A 20,502-nucleotide genomic window follows, 5' to 3' on the forward strand; every position below is an offset into this window, starting at 1 on the left:
TTTTTCCCTCTCTTGATGTCACAGTGAACCCATCAGTGTCCAATTAAATCTGCAATGGTATGGAGGACATTGAGAGGCGGATGAAGAGGAGAGGAGAAATGATAAGAGGGATCAGTAGAAAGAAGCATCCTCAGGTTTCTCTATACAATATGTGCATAATGACTGCTGCTGACAATTATCTTTGATCCAACGCAAGCCACCCCCTATCTCTCTCTCGCCTTCTCTCTCTCTCTCTCTTTCTTACCCTCCACCATCACCCCCCCACTTTATTCTCTGTTCTACCATCCCTGATTCACCGTCTTTTAATCTTTTATTCCTTTCTGCAACGATGCCCATCCTCCATCCTCTGTGCTCAGTCACCCCTTTAAATGTCTTTTCTTAAACTGACTTCAGGAATGACAAACATATTTACTATTCTTCTCATCAGCACACGCTCATGTATGTATACACACAAACACACACATACACACACACATACTCTCAGACAGTCACCCCCCTTTATGTGAGTGGATACAGAGTGACTGGGTAATGAGGCTCACTCACTCGGGGTCAGCGACCTCACCGAGGCTGTGACAAGGAGGGGGGAGTGTGGAGAAAACAAGCGGGGATGGGAGAGCAAGGATAATGGCAAGATGGAGGAGGGCTTTCGTTTTTTTTTTTTTTTTTTTTTTTTTTTTCATCATTTCTCTCCCTTTATTTGTCATCTTCTCTGTGTTCCTTGTCAACAGTTAGAGTGCTGCATGGACACAGGGGAGAGAAAGGGGGAAGGAGCAGAGAGAGAAAATGTTTAAGTGCTGATGGCAGCCCCTGGTTGCTGCTGGGACTAGGGTGTCAGCTCTTATTCTGCCACAGCATGCATCTGACAGGCAAATGATAGAGAAAGAGCCAGCGAAAAGAAGGAGGATGAGAAGGGGGGGTAGGGGTTTGGGGGATGTGTTTGGGGGGGGTGGGCTGCTTCTTGTGCATCTGTCTGTGATGGCGTCTGTTTTGAAGGCAGAACAAGAGCTTCAATAAGGAAAAGAAGAGCCGAGGGATGGGCGAGGTTGGTGTTTTATTGACCACATCTTTAAATCCCTCGTCTTCTGTTCTGTTTTTTTTTCTTCTCTTCCTTCAGCCCGGTGATAGATTGAGTTATACTGCTCCCCCGGTGACAGGCATTCCGTCACGTTTCCACGGCGATGAGGTCAAAGGTGGGCCCTCGTTATTGGCTGTTGACTGTAATCATCACAGATCCTGCTGTGTGTTTGTTGCCCTTCGCCTCACATCCTCCTCCTCCTCTCTTGACCTCCGTGACCCTGCTCCGTGCAGCAGAGCGTGACCCCTGGGGGCCAAAGGGTCCCGACCGTTTCGACCCGGAGGTCAGGGGTGTTTACAGAGCGTCTGTGTGTGCGTTAACAGCTCAGGATGATCAGAAAGAAGAGCGGACAAACATTTTGGAGTTTGATCTGAATTTGAATCAATCGCAAGATGCTAAAAAAAAAAAAATACTCACTTCACATACACACTCTTTTTTCCTCAGTTTTCATCTCCCCCAAACCCAGTCAATAACCACCTCTCCATCGTCTTTGCTGTTTCCTTAGTATTCTTTATCTCTTCTCTCCAGTCTGCCCTCAATGTCAGTTTGTGGTTGGCTGATGTTTCACAACTGCACTCACAGCTGTTGATCAGTTGTGTGTGTGGGAGCATGCATGTCAGTGTGTATTTGTATACAGTATATATATATACATGTGTATGTGCCTGTGTGTATGTACTATATACAGTGTGTCCTACAGCAGTCTCTTGTCATTGATTCAGCAGTGACAGACAGGGTTATAGATAGCTCTCTGAGACCCTAACAATCAATCTTATCGCAAACACACTTCCTCCTCAAACTCAGTGAAAGGAGAGACAGAGTTAAAGAGAGTAGAGAGGAAACACAGAAAAGTGAGATAAAAAAAAAAAAAAACAAGAAGATGAGGATGAAAAACAGGTGAAGCATTAAGACGCTCAGACAGAATAATACAGAAGAAAAGAAAATCACTTTGAAGAGGATGGTTCTGTCTAGACCTGTCATGATTATGAAATTTCAGTTGACAATAAATTGTCACATCAATAATTTTGATAGATGGTTTAATTATCTCTTTCTGTTCATCTTATGAGTGTAACAATAGTTTATTTATATACATATTGTATGGCAAGGGAAGAAGAACCATTTATTGGCACTGAACATTGGAGTGCTTTAGGTTTTGTATGCAAAATTTACAAGATTTATTTATCTTAAAACTGCAAAATCTAATATTTACGAAGAAGTTTGCATGTATTAGTTTTTTATTTTCAATGTGTGAACAGATTGTCACATATGTCTAAAAAAATAACCATTTTTCCTACTGTTTCAGTTTCCCCGCATGCACAATAACAGTCTGTGCACTGATTTCTCTGCAGTAAAGGAGTTGGTTTTCCTGCTCATCCCCTCCTTTCGGCTCCTCTACAGCAGCAACAGTGCAACACTAGCTACTGTTAGCATAGAAATTGGGTCGGCTAACACCAATGAAACACCAGCTGCAAGGATATGAGACAAATTGAACCTTTAAAGAATTTACTACTAATGACAAGTACCAATGGAAATGAACTAAAACAATGGAAAATGAAGTGTAAATAGGAATGAAAATATAACATACACAGGAGACAGTGATCACAGATATACATTATAATTGCTGTTATCTCAAATTATGGTGATTATGGGATAAATGTGACAAGCCAAACTATGCCTTTTTATTTTCTTTTATTTGTATGCAATGAGAATACTATATCGAACTGACAGAGAAAAATGAAGTCTACTGCTTAGAGACGGCGAAAGAGCTGCCATAGACGCAAAGAAAACCATGAGAGGCAAAGAAGACTCCAAAAAGGACATTGTTGACATTACACCGCAGAGTAGCCGGAGAGCAGAGGACCACCTCAAATAATTGCTTAATGGCATATCATTGTACTGTGATGCTGCTTGGTTTGGTACTTTATGTGTGTGGGCAGTGGTTTCTGGCTCTTAACATGCCTGTGATGGAATTGGGTCTCAGTGACAGTAGATGGGATGTTCACTCGCCAAGAGTGGACAGTAATTGATGGAAAGCGCAGCTAACGTGATGTGTCAGACATATGAGGCCTGTCTAATCAATGAGAGCATGTGACCAGTTTTGGGGCTATGTGTGTGTGTTTGTGTGTGTGTGTGTGTGTGTGTGTGTGTGTGTATGATACACTTATGCTGGTCACATCACTGTATGTATCAGCAGACTGTTGATTTTTTAGGACTGGGGGGCTGAAAAACAGGAGGCATGAGGAGAAAAGAGAAGAGAAGAGGAGGAGATCTGAATGAAGCAGATGCTTAAGGGCAGGTTTTAACCCCCCCACCCCTCCTCCCCTCCCCTCCTCACACACATTCCCTCTCTTCACTCTCCCTTCCTCTCTCTCCCATGATGAATCAGCTGTCACTCAGGCACCAGTCCAATCTACTGATAATGAGAACTGCATCAACACCCTCTCGCCTCTCTTCCTCCCTCTTTCTCTTTAGCTCAATCTCTCACTCTTCTTACTCACACATACACACACATGCACACACACACTTCAGCTAAATCATGCTTCCTCCTCTCTTCATATAACACACTCACATAGACACGTGTGCGCACCACACTCACACAAAGTCATTCATCTCTCCCTCACTCATCCGTCTTATAATTCTCCTCCCCTCTTTTTCCTTCCTCCCTCCCTCTTTCTCTCTCTCTCTCTCTCTTGCTCTCTCTCTCTCTTCCCGCTTCCTTCCCTCCTTCCCTCCCTCCTCCTCCTATGAGCTGAGCAGTCAGTGGTGGGACTGAGGCAAAGGAAGGAGGATAAAGCAAGAATAGAGACAGAAAAGAGAACAGAGGCACAGGAAAACAGATCATTATACAGCAAACGAGCAAGAGGCTGCTGAATGAATAACAAGGAAGGGATTACAAAGCGCTGGACTAAAAAAAGGAGAGGACGCCGGCTGAAGACTCACTCTCCTCTTTTTTCTCTCCTCTGTTTCACTCCCTCCCCCCCCTCTATCCTTCCTGTCACCCTCCCAACTCTTTTAGAGGCTCTCCCTCCCAGACGAGCTCCTCAGTAAAAAGATGGCATGACCACACTGTCACAGTCATCCTCAGCTTGTGGAGTATTTTTCCTATTTTCTGACACTCTTTCTGCCTCTGCCTCTGCCTCTGCCTCTTCCACTTCTTTTTCTTTTTCCCTCTGATCTCTCTGTCTCTGCTCCACACGGGTTCAGTTCAGAGGGTGAAGAAGAGGAGGAGAGAGAAGGAAACAGAAGCTGACCCCTTGCCTCCTCCTCCTCCTCCTCCTCCTCCTCCTCCTCCTCCTCCTCCTCCTCCTCCTCCTCCTCCTCCCTCCTGGCACCCGCAGGGCCCACAGACCCAGAGCAGGCAGCCGTCTGATGACTTACACCAACAACAAGCTCCTTAACCAGCACAGCCGATCCCCCTGCCCACCCGCTCCCTGCCTCCTCTGACCTGGACTTTTTTTTTTTTTTTTTGTCTGAACATCAGTGGCCATGTTTGGATTAAAGACTCCACACTTTTACCTTCCAGGTAAGACCTTTTTTTTTTTTTTACTCTGCTCGTATTTCTTGTTCTGTCAAACTGTATACAACCGGAGGCTGGTCACAGAAATGCAAAGTATATTTCCCTTCATTCAATCATTCTTTCAGGGCATAATTAATAGCTTAAGTGATGTCATATTGATTTACTGTCTTCTGTCAAGCAAGGAAAGTTACGCTGCTTCTATGTAATATCATGAGATAGTGCAAGTGAAATAATACCTTTGGTTTTTAATCAGTAAAAAAATAAAAACGTGAATGCCATGCTGAGATTTTTCAATTCATTATTTGTTTTATTTCTGTAAATCACCATCATACAAGTGAATATGTTCTATCTACAATTAAGATTTAAGTTTATTTTTATTTCTGTTGAAAGAGTTAATCCAGTGTCAGCTTGGAAGGAAATGCAATAGTTGTATGTCTAATAAAGGCTGGAAGGTAACAGGGTTTTCTGCTTGACAGTTGGCAATAATTCTGTGGTTTATCTCTCCTTCGCTGCGGGACATTTGCTGGTTCTCATTAGCCAAACAGCCTGAGTGTCCATTGTCTGTAGTCTTGCAGGCAACTGTGTGATATGAGCGAGTGTGACCAGCGTCAGTATGGAGACAGGTGTGAGGTTACCTGAGAAAGCTCCTTAAACATGCCTGATGGCACAATGACTGACACAGAAAGCAGAAAGGAGAGAGAGGGGAGTGAAAAGGTGTGGAGGAGAAAGAATTAAAATGACATGGCAAGGAGGAAAAGAAAGATGTGACGCTGTGATTTAAGGCATAAAAGGAATGATGTGAATGATAATGTGTAAAACAGTGTTTATGTGTGCGGGGGGTGAGAGGGCAGACCTTCCTGTCGTGTCTTTTTCCTCGACCTTTGACCCTGATCTCTGACCTTTTAGTTGGCTGGAAAGACTGTGGTCAATGATTAAACGCCCCGCTGTGGCAAAAGGTGAAAAGTGGAAAAGAAGGAGCGGGATGTGAGGACTGAGGCAGAAAGGGAGGGACTGATGGGGGGAATTAGAGGGCGGAGGGCAGATTAAACAATGTTCTTTGCCTTCTGAATGTTTCATGCTGGTTTTTGAATTATGCATCTGCTTTAATAAATGATTGAATCAGAGTGATTATGCGCTGCTTTGTCATTGTTTGTATATTTGTGTGTATTTGTATTTGCACGTGCATGTGAGGAAGAAAATCTCTTCAGGAAGCAACAACTCACCCACCCACCCACCCATCTACCCCCCTCACTATCCATCCCTCATTTCACTCACACTTTCACTCTGCTTTTTCACTTCCCCAGGTCGCGCTTAATGTCAGTGCAGTGTGTATTTTGAGTGGCTATACAAAAGTGTGTGTGTTTGAACTTCACTGTGTCTTTGTGCATGTGAGTAAATGGGTTGTGTGTGTTTATGGTTGTGAACACCTGACTGTGCTTCGTGTGTGTGTGTGTGTGTGTAGGTGTGTGTGCGTGTGTGTGTGTGTGTGTGTGTGTATCTCATCTCTTACACACTGGAAGATGCCCCAGCCCCCCTCCTGGTCCTAACTGCCGTTGCTGTGGAGACAGTATCAGCCACAAGCCTCCTCCTCAATGATCATTTGACAATGTAGGGGGTGAGGGGTAAAAGGGTGTGTGCGTGTGTGTGTGCGTGTGTGTGTGTGTGTGTGTGTGAGAGACTTGTGTGTGTAATGATTACTGTGTGATTCGACAGGGTAGAAGGAGTGAAGCAGAGTGAAGATGAGAGACGAATAGATTAGAGGCATCAATAGAAAATCAGGTTAATGACACATTATCTATATGAAAATCTTTCATAAAGGCGTGAAAAAGTGAGGTAGCAGACCCGACAGAAAAAGTGTGAGGATGTGTGTGTTGCTACTTTCACATGTTGTTACCTAGAGCACACCATGACCTTAACATGGTATTGTAAGGAAAAGAAAATGGCATTTTTCTGTCTTGCACCCCGGTGAAATGTACCACACAAATTACACTACTTTGCCGTTCTCCCTTAGTGCCTCCTGAGAGAGTCATCCAAATGTCTACTCAAAAACCACACTTTTTTTCTAATCTAAATACATCCCCACAAGAAAGTGCATTAGGCTTGTTGAGAGTTTGCAGGTTGTGTTTAAAGGATAAAGCTACTATTACAATATCCTCTATACTTTATGCTCACCAATGAATCCTATTAAAACCCAATAATATAAATTGTCTGTCTCTTACGACTGTTGGATGTCCATGGTCTGTAGATGTCAGCCCTATAACCCACTGGTTTCCATTCAAGATATGAAACCCAGAATAGGCCACAAACACAAAATAAATTTTTTGTCATTCATTTTGCAGGTTTTACAGTTTACTTTGTGAAATTCATGAGATTAGGAGCAAAATGTGTCCCATGTTCCATAAGGCAATTGATTTGTTGATATCCTACATAAAGAAAAATCACAAACTTATTGTCTCATAAAGAATAAGTACAGCACAGAATATGAAGCATAGCTTACATAAAAGACAAAGGAACATTAGGGTTAACTCTAGAGACCTGAAGATTTAAAGCCACCCACGAAAGGACTGACTCTGTTTGGTAATATTGAAAATGAGGTTCATCTTTTTGTTTTACTGTCCTATTAGAGCATGAGACACTTTTAGGTCTCCATTTATGATGGTTTCTTTTGGCTGGATCATTACGAAAACTTGTGGACAAGGGTGAGAACCATTTTGTGCCACAGATTTATCTAAGAGAAGACATACTATTTAGCTTAAAGGGCTCATATTTTGCTAAACTCACTTTTATTAGTCTTTGGTACTTTTAGTTGTGTATTTGGACCCTAATAGCTCAAAAAGTTTGAATTTGAACCCTCCAGGTGCTACAAAGCTATCTTTATTTTCATTTTGGCAAAAATCAAGTGGATTTCTACAACCTGTTTTAATTCCTGGTTAATTTGATATGTCACAACATTTGCACATATAAGGTCAAGACTTCTGACGAACATTTCTCCAAATACGCCATAACTGTTTGTCAGCAGCAGCGGTTGTGGTAAAAACTGAAAATATGTCCAAACTTCAAGCCAATTACCTAAAATGTTCAGTTGTTGGTTGAACGGGACAGAGCAGCACAGCCAACAACCTGGAGGGGGTGGGGTGTGAAGTGGCTCATTTGCATTTAAAGGGCCAGCGCTCAAAATTACCTTTCTGGTGTCATTACTCAGAAATAGGGTTGAAGATGGACCTGTGGAGTTGAATTAATGAAGAATTCAGATCCAAGCATAGCATTTACAGTTTATGTAGACCACAGGGAAATGTTTTAAATTGCATAATTTCATTAAAAAAAAAGCTAAATATGACTCCTTTAAGACTAGGCTGGAGAGGGAATTATAATGTAATGAAGAGCCTGTAGTGAACCATAGTTTGGTGTCATGTAAGATTGTGAAAGTTGAACACATTGCCTGTATGATAAGTAAAAGAATCTAACAAATCTACTTTCCCTTTTCAGAAAAGTTTACTCACATAGTTTGAAGCAGAACTTAGTGTTTTCAGAGTCACAATAACATATTTAGCTGATATTTCACAGTACTTTTTGTACATTTGTTTGCACATCTTTAGGTCTGAAATGTAAAATATGAAGAGGCATAACAGACCTAACCTTTAACGTTGTCATCAGAGGTCAAACCACCATGATATAATTCATCTCCACTTCTCACAATGTCACCGGGTCAAATCCAACCCAAATGTGTACACGAAGAATCGACATACACTCAGTGACATTTGTGTTTCTGTCTATGTTTGCATTTACTCATGTGGGAACATACGCACATTATCCGCGGCGAGTCGATATGGTGAGAAAGCAGGGTCGTTGACGTGTGTATTAGCCTGCCATATTTATTGGCTGCTGTGGTATTTTCAGGGGCTGGGTGTCTCTGTTCGACTTGACCTCTGCATTGATTTCCATGATATGTGTTAGAGCTACAAGGACACTGTGGCTTATGATTTATGGCAGATGTCACATGGATGTAGACACACACATTCAGCACACACACTTCTCACTCAGCCTCAGGCTTATACTCTGAGCGCTATATTTGACAACTTTACTCTTAATATGTCCCCTGCATATAAAACATGCAGGCACTCTTGATAAATGAATATATACTCTTGAAAAAATAACTTTGACAAATTATATAGGGTGGGTGAAAAGTAACTAGGCATTAAAAACTGGTTAGAAAATCCATATTCCTATTACAAATGTATTGTAACAAATGATATATGTTCGTTATTACATGGGAAAATGAAAGTAAATCTTTATATTTCAACGTTAAGCACCGGTGGCATCACCAGTTTCCTCAAACGACAAGGGATGGAATGAACAACCTTCTGAAGGACATCGTGTGGGATATCACTGAGAACCTCCTGAATCTGTGTCTCCAAGTTAATAAAATAAGAAAATAAGAAATCCCCATTAGTGTAGTCTGTTTAAAAAATATTTTCATCACAACTTCAGTAATACTAAATAATCTATAAGCAGTTTCTAATGCCAAGTTACTTTTCACCCACCCTGTAGATGTTATAATATGTAGGGAGCTGTGGTTTTTAACTGCTAAAGTGTCACTGAACTAAACACTGAGCCCTTGCCAGCTCTCGAACCTGCACCTGAGCTTCTGCAGAATAAAAAGATTTTCCCATCAGAGTAGCAGAATATTATTGCTACAAATGAGCATATGAGCAGCTCAAGTTTGGAGCAAAAAGCACATCAAATGAAAGTTCAGTGGTTCATGATATCTGAGTTATTTTACAGTTATTTTACACTTAAACTAGTCCTGGGTGTGTGGTGACAGACTGAAGATACTTTGCTGGTGGATCAGTTTCTCCACTAATTAGACTTACTTCACAGTTTGGTTCTTTATTCCCCTCTCGTTTCTTACCTATCTGCTTTTGGTTGATGCCAGGTGGACTTCTTTTATGAAACTCTTTGCTGTGATCGAGCCAGAATTTAGTCACTGCTTCTGAGCCTTTATTTTAAGTAGGGCATGGTGAGTTGTGTTAGTATTTATATGTATATGTTTTAGTAGGTGGAGAGGCTGCTGGCAACCACATATGTGTGAGCTTAGCCATATTTCCATATTGTTAGTGTGGAGAGTCTTTGTGGATTTATGCAGGAGGCTGAGATGGGTGCCGCCTCAAAGGAAGCTGCAGTCAGGCACTCTGGTGTTGTTAATTGTGTATGTGTGTGTGTGTGTGTGTGTGTGTGTGTGTGTGTGTGTCTACATCTATGTGTGCAACTGTGTGCATGTTTGTGCTCACTAGCGTGTGCCGATGGAAACAGGGTCGCAGTGCTCCACCTCAAGGGCACTGTTATTAATGAGATGAATAAAAGACCATGACAACAGCTTGATAACACAGAGGAGATAAAACCACACACACATGCACACACACAAACATCATGTGGGAGCTGGTTCCGACTTTCTAATGCCAAGGAAAAAAAAAAAAAAGAATAAAAGTGCAAAAACAACCATAATCTATTTTTTATGTTTTCTATCCTCTAGAGATGTTGAAAATAAACCAGAAGTAGGGGTGTAAAAGAAAAGGAATGAATAAAACAACGTGTTTAGTAATGTCTCAACCAGAAAACAAACAAGCAAGTGAGTAAGCGAACCAACCTAATTGGTCAAAGAGCTGGTGTCACTAATGAGCTCTTAATTAACAGAGGATTCACTTAAAGCACATGTAGACCCAGCATCAACAGCAGCAACACAAAGACACACATACACAGGAAAACATGCCTCCTCTGTGATGTTTACATTCATTTAGAACAAGCACAAGGCTTTGATGTGAGATCTCAGATGAAGGTACCCTGCACACACACTGAAACACACAGTGTTTGTACTAAACAGCAGTATGAGGACACTCGTTGACATAGTGCTTTCCTTATCATCTTACCCTCACTTCAACCATCGCAGCTGAATGCCTGACCCTATAACCTAGTGTTAACACTCATACATCCAATAGTTAAAACTCCAAACTGGTTATCACAGACACAGACACATAAGAGAAACACATTTTTGGTCCTCATGAATTTAAGGAACCTTACACTGATTTACATCAATTTTATGGAGGCCAACCTAACCTTAACTTTGGTCTAATTTCTATACAGCCCATTTACACTGTAGGACTAACTTCATGAGTTATGTCCCCAAAATGACACTATATAAGTAGGTTTATGTCCCCACAACATAAGCACAACAAGAACATACACGCACACACAGATATAATAAAAATGCCAATGGATAAATGCCAACAGATTTTGACCTGAGGTGATAACGACATCTCAGTCACACACACACACACACACATACACACACACCTAGACATGACATGCACATGCTCAAAGTAGACACATACACCAACAGGCGGAGTAAAACTGTAATAAGCGGCTCGGCGTATGATAACGAGCAGATGGTAGGAGGATTAGCCAAATGAAAATACAGCAGCTAAAATTTGCCAGCATTAATATCTTTTACAGGGAGGTGGACTTCTTAACACACACACAGGCACACACATGTACAACTAAAAAAGAGGAGAGTTAACCAGAGAAGAGGGGAGCAGGGGGGGGGGGGGGGGGGGCGGAGTTGGGGTCTTTTGCCCCTGCTGGTCCTGCAACATCTGCATGTTCATGAACCATGGCAAAACATAATTGATTGAATATGTCAGTGTGTGTGTGTGTGTGTGTGTGTGTGTGTGTGTGTACTGTATATGTGTCAGGAATGGTCTCTACAGATAGCTGGTTAATGGCAGTTTGACAGCAGTTCCCAACAAAAAGCACTATGTACGCTTCATTTTGCAGATGTGTGTGTGTGTGTGTTTGCACATGGCTTGATTGTGACCTCAACACTTGCACATGCACACACACACCTGGAGTGTCACTATACTGGAACTCCTGTTGCTTATGTATGTGCTCATCTATCACCTGGATGCACCATGCAAGCAGGTTTTCAGTGATCTTGCACATTTCCTTAAATTATCTATAGACTCGGAAACTATATTTTACACATTTCGTAGTGTTCTGGCCATGCATCATCCCATAATGCATGCATAATATCACAGCATGCAGCATATGAAGATAAACACACTTGTGGTTGTACATTTTGTAAAGACAAAATGGCAAAAAAAAAAAACCAAAACATGCAAAATGTTACAATGAGGAAGCTGTCAAATATGTTCCCACATTCTGTTGCACATATACATGTATGTGTGTGTATGAGTAGAAGCCCTCTGACATACACACAACAGAAGTGCACAAACACACACATGGTTACAGGGCACGTGTTTGCTCATGTGTGATCTCTCACCACCTTGTTCCGCTTCTGACTGAATTTGCATAATCTGCATAATGATGCTGGCTTTAATTGCCCACACCCAGGTAAAGGATCATGTGGTTAAGTGGGAGATCATAATTATGTAAATAATTGGCCTGACCACAGCAAGCTGCTACTCTGTGCCACCCATCTGGAGAGAAAGAGAGAGAGTCAGAGAGAGAGAGAGAGAGAGAGAGAGAGAGAGAGAGAGAGAGAGAGAAAGAGGAGGTGGGGAAACATTACAGGAGAGAGGAAAAGAGAGAGGTGAGAAGAGAGCGATAAGAGAGGACAAGTGAGAGGGAAATGAGGGTCTGCGGAATGAAGGAACGAGGACATTTGAGATGAAGGTAGAGGACGGATCATAGGGACGAGTAAAGGCTTAGAGCTTCAGGGCTCTGGTATTGAAGAAGAGTTTGAATAAAAGAGGAAACATAAAGAGCATGAAACAAAGCAAAGCGCGCTCATATACATTTTAATCTGTTGAAAGGTTCGCCCACAAGTTCCTGACCTCTTCTGTTTCTGCTTGATTTAGTTTCCTCTTTTGTAGCTTCTTCTGTATGAGAAAACAGGATGTGTTGTTTGAGAAAAACATACATGCAAATCCACTTTTTCACTGGAATCAAACATCAAACAACTATAAATGATGTGAACTAAAATCTCTCAGTATTTTATTTGTTTATTTATCTTTCTGCAATGTAAAGGGACACACAATGCATGTTGGATGCAGTTACACTTCATGTGATTCACTTGTCAGTAACGATAACAAATCACAGATGTGTCCCAACAGCTGCTTCTGCTCCTGTTTGTAAAGAGATGTACTTTTTTTTTAGTGTCTTGAGTCATTCATTGTTTGACTTTAACTGTAGGTCCTTTATTGCAAATCATGTGATAAAAAAAAACGTCTGCATACTGTACATTATTCTGCACTGAAAAAGAAGCTTAGATACAGTAAGATGATTTATGCAAATATTAACATGCATGCTTCTGTAATGTATAGGTTACAGACAGGATTACTAGTTCTACTGTTGAAAAAGTAATGTAACAAAATTGATTACATCATTAAAGTAATCCAATTTATTACATTTGACTACTTTTTGTGTATGTAGACCAGACTATAAAGCTGAATTAAGGGACAGAAATATGTTTTTCTCCAGAAACAACAAACCAAAGTTGAAAGTAATATATTTGGATGTAATTTGTAAAGAACAACATTTTATTAGCGTTTATTTTATTTATTTAACTATGTGAAATAGTTACTTCTAAACACATGTTATATCCATATAAACACAACATAATCAACAGCTAGAAAAGCTGCCTTATGGACTTGAAGGTGAGGTTTTCAGTGAAGAGAACTTGACTCCAGTGACCCCTTGAGTCCACATGACTATGAAAGTTGAGAACGTAAACATGTAAAAAAACAAAAAAAAAAAAAAACAAACTTTATGACTGAATCCTCCAGAAAAGTATATCAGTGTTAATATTTGCACCATCATACCTGTAAATTAAACTTAAACATTCACTTTTTAATAACAAAAAGTCTTTATTCCAGAGGCCTTTGTATGATGTGATGTTTCATGATGGACAGAAACACACACATGCACACAAGTACACACACACACACACACACACACACACACGCACACACTCGCCTGCCACTGTATCCGCTGCACAGATGGTAAAGGCAGCAGCCCCTTCACACAGACAAAGGGAAGGTAATTCTCTCTGCAGGACGTGAACAGAGCTGGAGCTGGAAAAGAGCAGCACACATCAACACTCCCCACCCAGTTTCCTCGTCTCAGCCCCAGGCCAACAAACATCACAGGAGTAAACTGACAATGTGTGCGTGTGTGTGTGTATGTGTGTGTGTGCATGGGATGTGTGGTTGTGGTGCGGGCTGCTGAAATAGGCTTGAGGAAGAGAGAGACAGGAAAAATAAGAGAAGAGGGGAGAGTGGGAGAAAATGGGAGAGATAAAATGAAAAAGAGAGGAAGAGTGCAGAGAGGGAGGAGGTAATAAACAGGATTAGTGCTTATCTTTACAGCACTGTATGTGTGTTTGTATGAGTTTGTGTGTGTTTTGCCTGAGGACAGAGTGACTGACTCCAGCATTACCTTTGCCAATGTGTCTTCATCCCCAGGTATCTCTTCTCTCTGGACTCCCTCTGCTTTGTGTGCACTGGTACACAATGTGCTCTGTGTGTGTGTGTTAGTGTGTGTTAGTGTGTGTGTATGAGGACTTGAAGTGTGTGTGGGCATGCATGCGACCATGTTAAAACCCCAGTGACTCCGGCAGTACTTTGTGTACTTTGAGGGTGTGAGTTTGTGAATGTGTGTAGAGGTGAGAGCAGTCACATGTGCAGTGCAAATGTGTGTGTGTGTGTGTGTGTGTGCTATTTTGCATGGTGATTGTGAACACAGCTCTGTACAGTAGCCCATGTGTATGTCTGTGCAGCTGCCTGAGGATAGAGTGTACTCACCTCTTTGTTGCCTCTGCAGTTTGTCTTTGCTGTCTGAATTGCCAATAAATCTTGCTACACAATGTGTGTTGCCTGTGCATGTTCCTACAGCGTACTTGTGAATGCTCAGAAGATGGGTTTAGTTGCCATTATAATGCTTGTCCAGCTACATGCCGCCATTGTATGTGACAGTGTTTCCCTTTGTAATCTTCTACCTGACCAGCGCTAACAGGCTGCTACAGCGTCTCACTTTCACTGGATGGGGAAGGAGGAATACATTTAAATAATCAGGGGTTTGGGTTCATGGCTGATATTATGCCTCGCTGCTTTTGTAAATGAGCATCTGTGTGTGTGTGTGTGTGTGTCACGTAAGAATATCGTGTGTGTTAGTGTTTATGTGCGTACATTATGGCCTGTTTTCAAAGACATCTGTGGATGTCTTGGTGGATTGTTCTTGTCGCGAGAAAAAAAGCTCAGCACTATGCTCTTCTTCACAGACAAATAGAGAGGAAGAGGGGAGAGGAAATGGAGACATACTGTGCATATATGTGTGTGTGTGTGTGTGTGTGTGTGTGTGTGTGTGTGTGTGTGTGTTTGCGTGCGGCTATGTCTGCATACAAATGTGTGTATGCTTGCGTGTGTGATGGATAGGGGGCTTTATGAGAGAGGAATAGGCTAATGACCAGGTCTCCAGAGGCAGTAAGATTCCTGGAGCTATTACTGCCGGAGTTCATAATGGCCTCTGTGCTTGGCTTCTTTTACACGCTGCTTAATGGGGGATCCTAGAGTCTGCCGCCAAGTATAACCCACATGGAGAATACACACCGCTGTGCGCTTTGACCCCAACACTGCCTGAGTCACACAAACACAGTCGCATATACACGCACCACGTACATAAATACACACAGAGCAGCACATGTTGGATCATAAGGTGCATCTTCTGTTTTAGTGCACCTGCAGTTGTATGCACACACACAAACTCATGTGAACATTTTACAGTTTATCTCTCTCACACACACACAAATACACAAACAGAACCACGCATACAACCTGTATAGGTCACAAAGGATGGAGGTGAGACACCCACCTCAGAGAAAACTGAGAGTGTCTGCCTGCAGTGCACAGCCAAACCATAAATCATGTCAAGCTACACTAGTCTCTGCAGACACACATATGCACACTCTCTCTCTCACACACACACACACACACACACACACACACACACACACACACACACACACACACATTTCTCGTTCACTCCCCCTCTTTTCTCTTGTGTAGGTTTGAGTACAAGAGAGGAGGATTTGGGGATTATAGGGGAGCCTCACTTTTTTCTTTTCTTTTTTGTTGCTTCCTTCAGTACTTGTTGTTTCCATAGAGAGAAAAGTAGGGAGGTAGGGGGCCACTAATCTGCGTGCATGAGTGTGTGTGTGTGTGTGTGTGTATGTGTGTACAAATGCGAGTGTCTATCAGGGGGTATGAGTGCCAGTTTGTGTTTATCAATGCTTGTGTGTGTGCGAGTCTTTCATCACTGAATGGATCTCAGGGAAGGACTTGAAGGAGACAGTCTATTCATTGAGGAAAACAAGGCTGTTTGGTCTGGCATCTTAGAAATGCAAGAAGAGGAAGAGAGGAAAAAGAACAGGAGAATTTAAAAACAAAAAAAAGGGAGAAGGAGAAGGGGTAGGAGGAGGATGGACAAGGTAGAAATCTGCACTTGGAAGCACAAATTGATGCAAAACAGCTGTTAAATAGCTGCAAAGTGGAGCAGCTGCTTGGGAGACAAGGATAGAGGGATGAGGAAAGGATGAATGACCAGAGAGGAGAGACAGACAGGCAGAGAGACAGACAGCGAAGCCCAGGGGAGATGCTGAAATACTAAAGACTAAATGAGGCTGGCTCTACTGATTCTGAGCGAGCTTGTATACGAACAGATAATATCGATAAACATGTTTGAGGCTTGAATCTTATTTTGTGATGATGGTGCATAGTTGACAAAATACAATATATTATAGATTAAAAATAATGTAAACACTCCTCATCCTTAAAAGATCTGAAGGCTGTAGAATAACTTTAAATATTCTTTAAAGCTGCAGACATAACAATGATGATATTTTTTGAGAATATATGTTTAATTTAATAATGTACTGACCTAAACAGCTGCCAGCAACAAAAAGCATCTACTGACCTAAAATGATTAATAACTTTTCAACCTCTAATTTTATCAATACATGTAAATAATTCAGGTAAAATCAGTTTCTCAGCTTTTCGGCAGCATCAGATATGGATGTTCCGAGGCTCCATAGTGAACATGGAAACAATATTATCTTCTGCATCATTGATTCACCAATAAAACCCATGTAGCTTGACAAATGGTAGTTGTAGATGCTTGTTTTTAATGTCCATTTGTATGTATTTTGTTGAAGATGTCCCTTTTTTTGGTCAGTTTTCTTTGTTTTGATGTAAAAAGCTTTGAATTTGCTCTGAGGTTTTGTGAACATCAGAGAATAATATAAGAAAGCATGATTAGGAAAGGTTAAATGGTTAAATGGTTAAAAGGTTAAAGTTGCCACAAAAATAGGTCTTAAAGGGTGTAAATTGTTCTTTTATTAAAAATCAGTTACTTTATTTTGTGTAATGTGAAACGAACAGCTGGTTGTGACAAATCCATCAAATTTCATCATCAGTCTGTAGTTTAATTCATTTTGACTTATTTTAAAACCAGTGATATAGATTTAAAAAAAAAAAAAAAAAAAAAAAGTTGTAAGAGACTGTCTGTTTGCTGACTGTGTTGCACTAAATGATGGGCAAAGTTAGTGATTCACTGCTAAACCCCATTATTAGCTGATCAAAGAGTTGGTGGAGAGTTAAAAGCTCACACATTTGCTTTGTAATCATAGACTGTATATAAAGATGGATGCTGCAAAGACACTTCTTGCTATTTAAAATCAATTCAATTCAAACTACTTTATTTAACCCCATAGGGCAATTTAGTTTACAGTCTACCAGTCATTGAATTCAACAAAAAAAAACAAAAAACATCAGATATACACACATACAAAATTACATGGACAGCCTTTCAGTGCAATTGAAATGCAGGAACCAGAGCAGTATAGGTTGAAGTGCATGGACCAGCATGTGTCTAAATACATAAATAGATGAGCAACAGATACATATTGTGGTCACAATGTTTGACCATCAACAGAATTCAGAAGCCTGAATGCAGAGGGAGTAAAAGAGCTGGCGTGTCTGTTTGTTTTCCTTGGTAGCACCTTCCTGAGGGCATTAAACAAAATTCCTGAGCCAGGACATGATCAGGTTGACTCATGACCTGGAGAGCTTTCCGGAACACCTGTTTCTTCCAGAGGGAAAGGTGAAGCCAAAATGGCATGTACCGTATTTTTCTGACTATAAGTCGCTCCGGAGTATAAGTCGCACAAGCCAAAAAATGCATAATAAAGAAGAAAAAAACATATATAAGTTGCATTGGACTATAAGTCTCATTTTTGGGGGAAATTTATTTGATAAAATCCGAGACCAAAAACAGATATTTCGTCTTGAAAGGCAATTTAAAATAATAATGGATTAGAGAACAACAGGCTGAATAGGGTTACGGTATGCTAATGTAACGCATTCAGCTACATGACGTATAGATAACGAACTGAGTACGTGTCTGGTATGTTAGGGTTAGGATTAGTCACGTTGTGCTCAGTTACATGTGTTACAACGAACTCATGGAAACTGTCAACCTTGGCTTGGAAGTCTGCTGGCAGTTTTTGGGACATCGTTGTCCTTGCTCTCATAGAGAGGCAGTTGCATTGCATGAAGCGGTAACACCAAGAAGGTCCTCCCACAAAGTCATTTATAGTCATCTCCTTGGAACTACCTGGGCGTGGAGATGCAACTGCACTGTTGACAAGCCTCTCCCGGCCGCACGTTGTTCAAGCACCCATGTGCGAACTCGTTCCTCTAGCTATGGCTACCTGGCTTTTAGCCCGTGATTAGCTTTTTTTGTTTTCTTCATTGCAGTAAGAGTAACCTCCGCTTTTCGCCAGCCCCTCACAAGTTTCTCACTCACTCCAAACTTTCTTTCTGCTGCTCGATTACCATTTTCAGATGCATATTTCACTACTTGCAGCTTGTAATCTGCAGAATATGATTTTCTTTTTGATGGCATTTTTTTCAGCCCTTCTCAGTTGTCTTTATAAGTTACCAGTAATGTTAAAATTTTAAATTTTCAGTGGCACAGAAGTAGCAGGTACAGGTACACAAGCCTAGAGCGCTCTCTTGCAGTTGTCATTGTGAAAATAACGAACATGTAAAATTATATAATAATGTGTTAATAATTTCACATATAAGTCGCTCCGGAGTATAAATCACACCCCCAGCCAAACTATGAAAAAAAAGTGCGACTTATAGTTCGGAAAATTCGGTACTTCACAGTTGGACATGTCATTTCCAGTGTGGTCCAGGTCCCATTGACTCTTACTAAAGGGGCGTGGCTTATGATATTACAATACTTATACTGCAGCCGTCCACCAGAGACTATCAGCATATTGGGCTTCACTTTAGGGAACTGCTGTACTGTCCATCTTTACATACATGCTCTGTCCACATGTGGATATTTGGCAAAAACCAGTATATTTCTCTATATTTGGGCCTCTTATCTACATGTAAACAGTGTTGCGGATTGAAAACTTGAGAATTAAATTTAAATTTATCGAGTTGTATGATGAACACATACACGAAACGTCCAAATCTAGGTGTATGACATACAGAAAATGAAGTCAACATACATTCAGGGCACGGATCAGACCAGCATCATAGCAAAATCTACATAAAGAATACACTTCAACAACCAGAAACAACACTTAAAATACACAAGTTTTTTACTTTACTTGCGTTTGCTGTGCACCTTCATGACTAGGGATGTAATGATTACTGGTATAATGATAAACCGCGGTAAAATTGTCAACGGTTAGTATTACCTTTTAAATTCTAATTATCACGATAACCATGTTTGATTACTGCACTTTTCCAGAGAAAACACCCATGTAAAGATCTGCTTTTATGTCAAATATTTGAGTATAGTTTTCATTTATTACAATTTTAATTGTATATACCTAATATTTGGAACCAATATTCACTTTTAAAGTCTCTGAAAGGGTTCGTTAAACATCTGTGTGTTATTTATGCAATAAAGTATGTACATTTTTCAAATCGGATTTTATATATTTTTTTGTGTTTTCTGGCCTTTTATGTTGATGTAGTAGGTTAAAGTGAACTTTAAAAGAGAAAGAGAGACAGAGAGAGACCCGGTCAAAGCGCACAGAGAGAGAGAGACTGACTATCTATGAAAAAGAAACTAAAACAACTCAAACTTGATTTGGAAAATGGTCAAACAATGGCAATAAGGTGCCATCTTTAATGCACATTTGTTTGTTTGATGTTTACATGTTAATATTTTAATGTTTCTGCCAAGAGAGAGTATATTATGCCTATTATTTTATTTATTTTTTTCAAAATACAACTTGGTTAAATTATTTCAGTATGCATATAAGAAGTTTTTGAACATTTTGAGCACATTTCAACAATAACGCGATAACAATGACAACCGTGATGATTTTGGTCACAAAAACCGTGATATGAAATTTTCATATCGTTACATCCCTATTCATGACATATTAAATCTTCTGTGTCTGCTCCATCCAGTATTAGTATGTCCAGACTTGTAATCCAAGCATTTGCACCCGTTTGTAGTTGTTTTTGTGCTGTTGTTTGGACAGAGATGTTAAACAAAGGTCGAGTGGACAGGCTTAACAGTGGGAGAAAACATCTGTGTTAGCGTGGACAAGGTAACAGTCTGCAGTGTGGTCATGAACATGAGGAGTAAATAAAAGCCAACGACACCAGGATCTGTAAAGAACCAACATATTCTCCAACAACTTTTTATTAATGTAATGATATGTTGTGTTCAAGGCTCATTCTGCTGTTGCTGCGGCCAAGGCGGATACTACCTAACCTTACAATTTAATAAGCAGTTTTCATCTTTAGAAACATTCATCTAGCTCATAGTTCCATTGGAAGCTGATATTGCATTATTCATTTAAAGACAGCTG

At 40.7% G+C, this 20,502-nt stretch overlaps 1 protein-coding gene across 1 annotated transcript in view; it reads left to right on the plus strand.

Annotated features, from left to right (window-relative positions):
- The first annotated feature begins 4,549 nt into the window (after nt 1-4,549).
- Nucleotides 4,550-20,502, plus strand: part of LOC115420902 (genetic suppressor element 1-like) — a 45,386-nt gene continuing 29,433 nt past the window's right edge. The window contains exon 1 of the mRNA XM_030136514.1: nt 4,550-4,595. Coding sequence (XP_029992374.1) covers nt 4,559-4,595 — 37 coding nt within the window. The 5' untranslated portion in view covers nt 4,550-4,558. The remainder of the gene's footprint in view (nt 4,596-20,502) is intronic.

The sequence above is a fragment of the Sphaeramia orbicularis genome, chromosome 6 (assembly GCF_902148855.1).
Source record: "Sphaeramia orbicularis chromosome 6, fSphaOr1.1, whole genome shotgun sequence".
Classification (NCBI taxonomy): Eukaryota; Metazoa; Chordata; class Actinopteri; order Kurtiformes; family Apogonidae; genus Sphaeramia; species Sphaeramia orbicularis.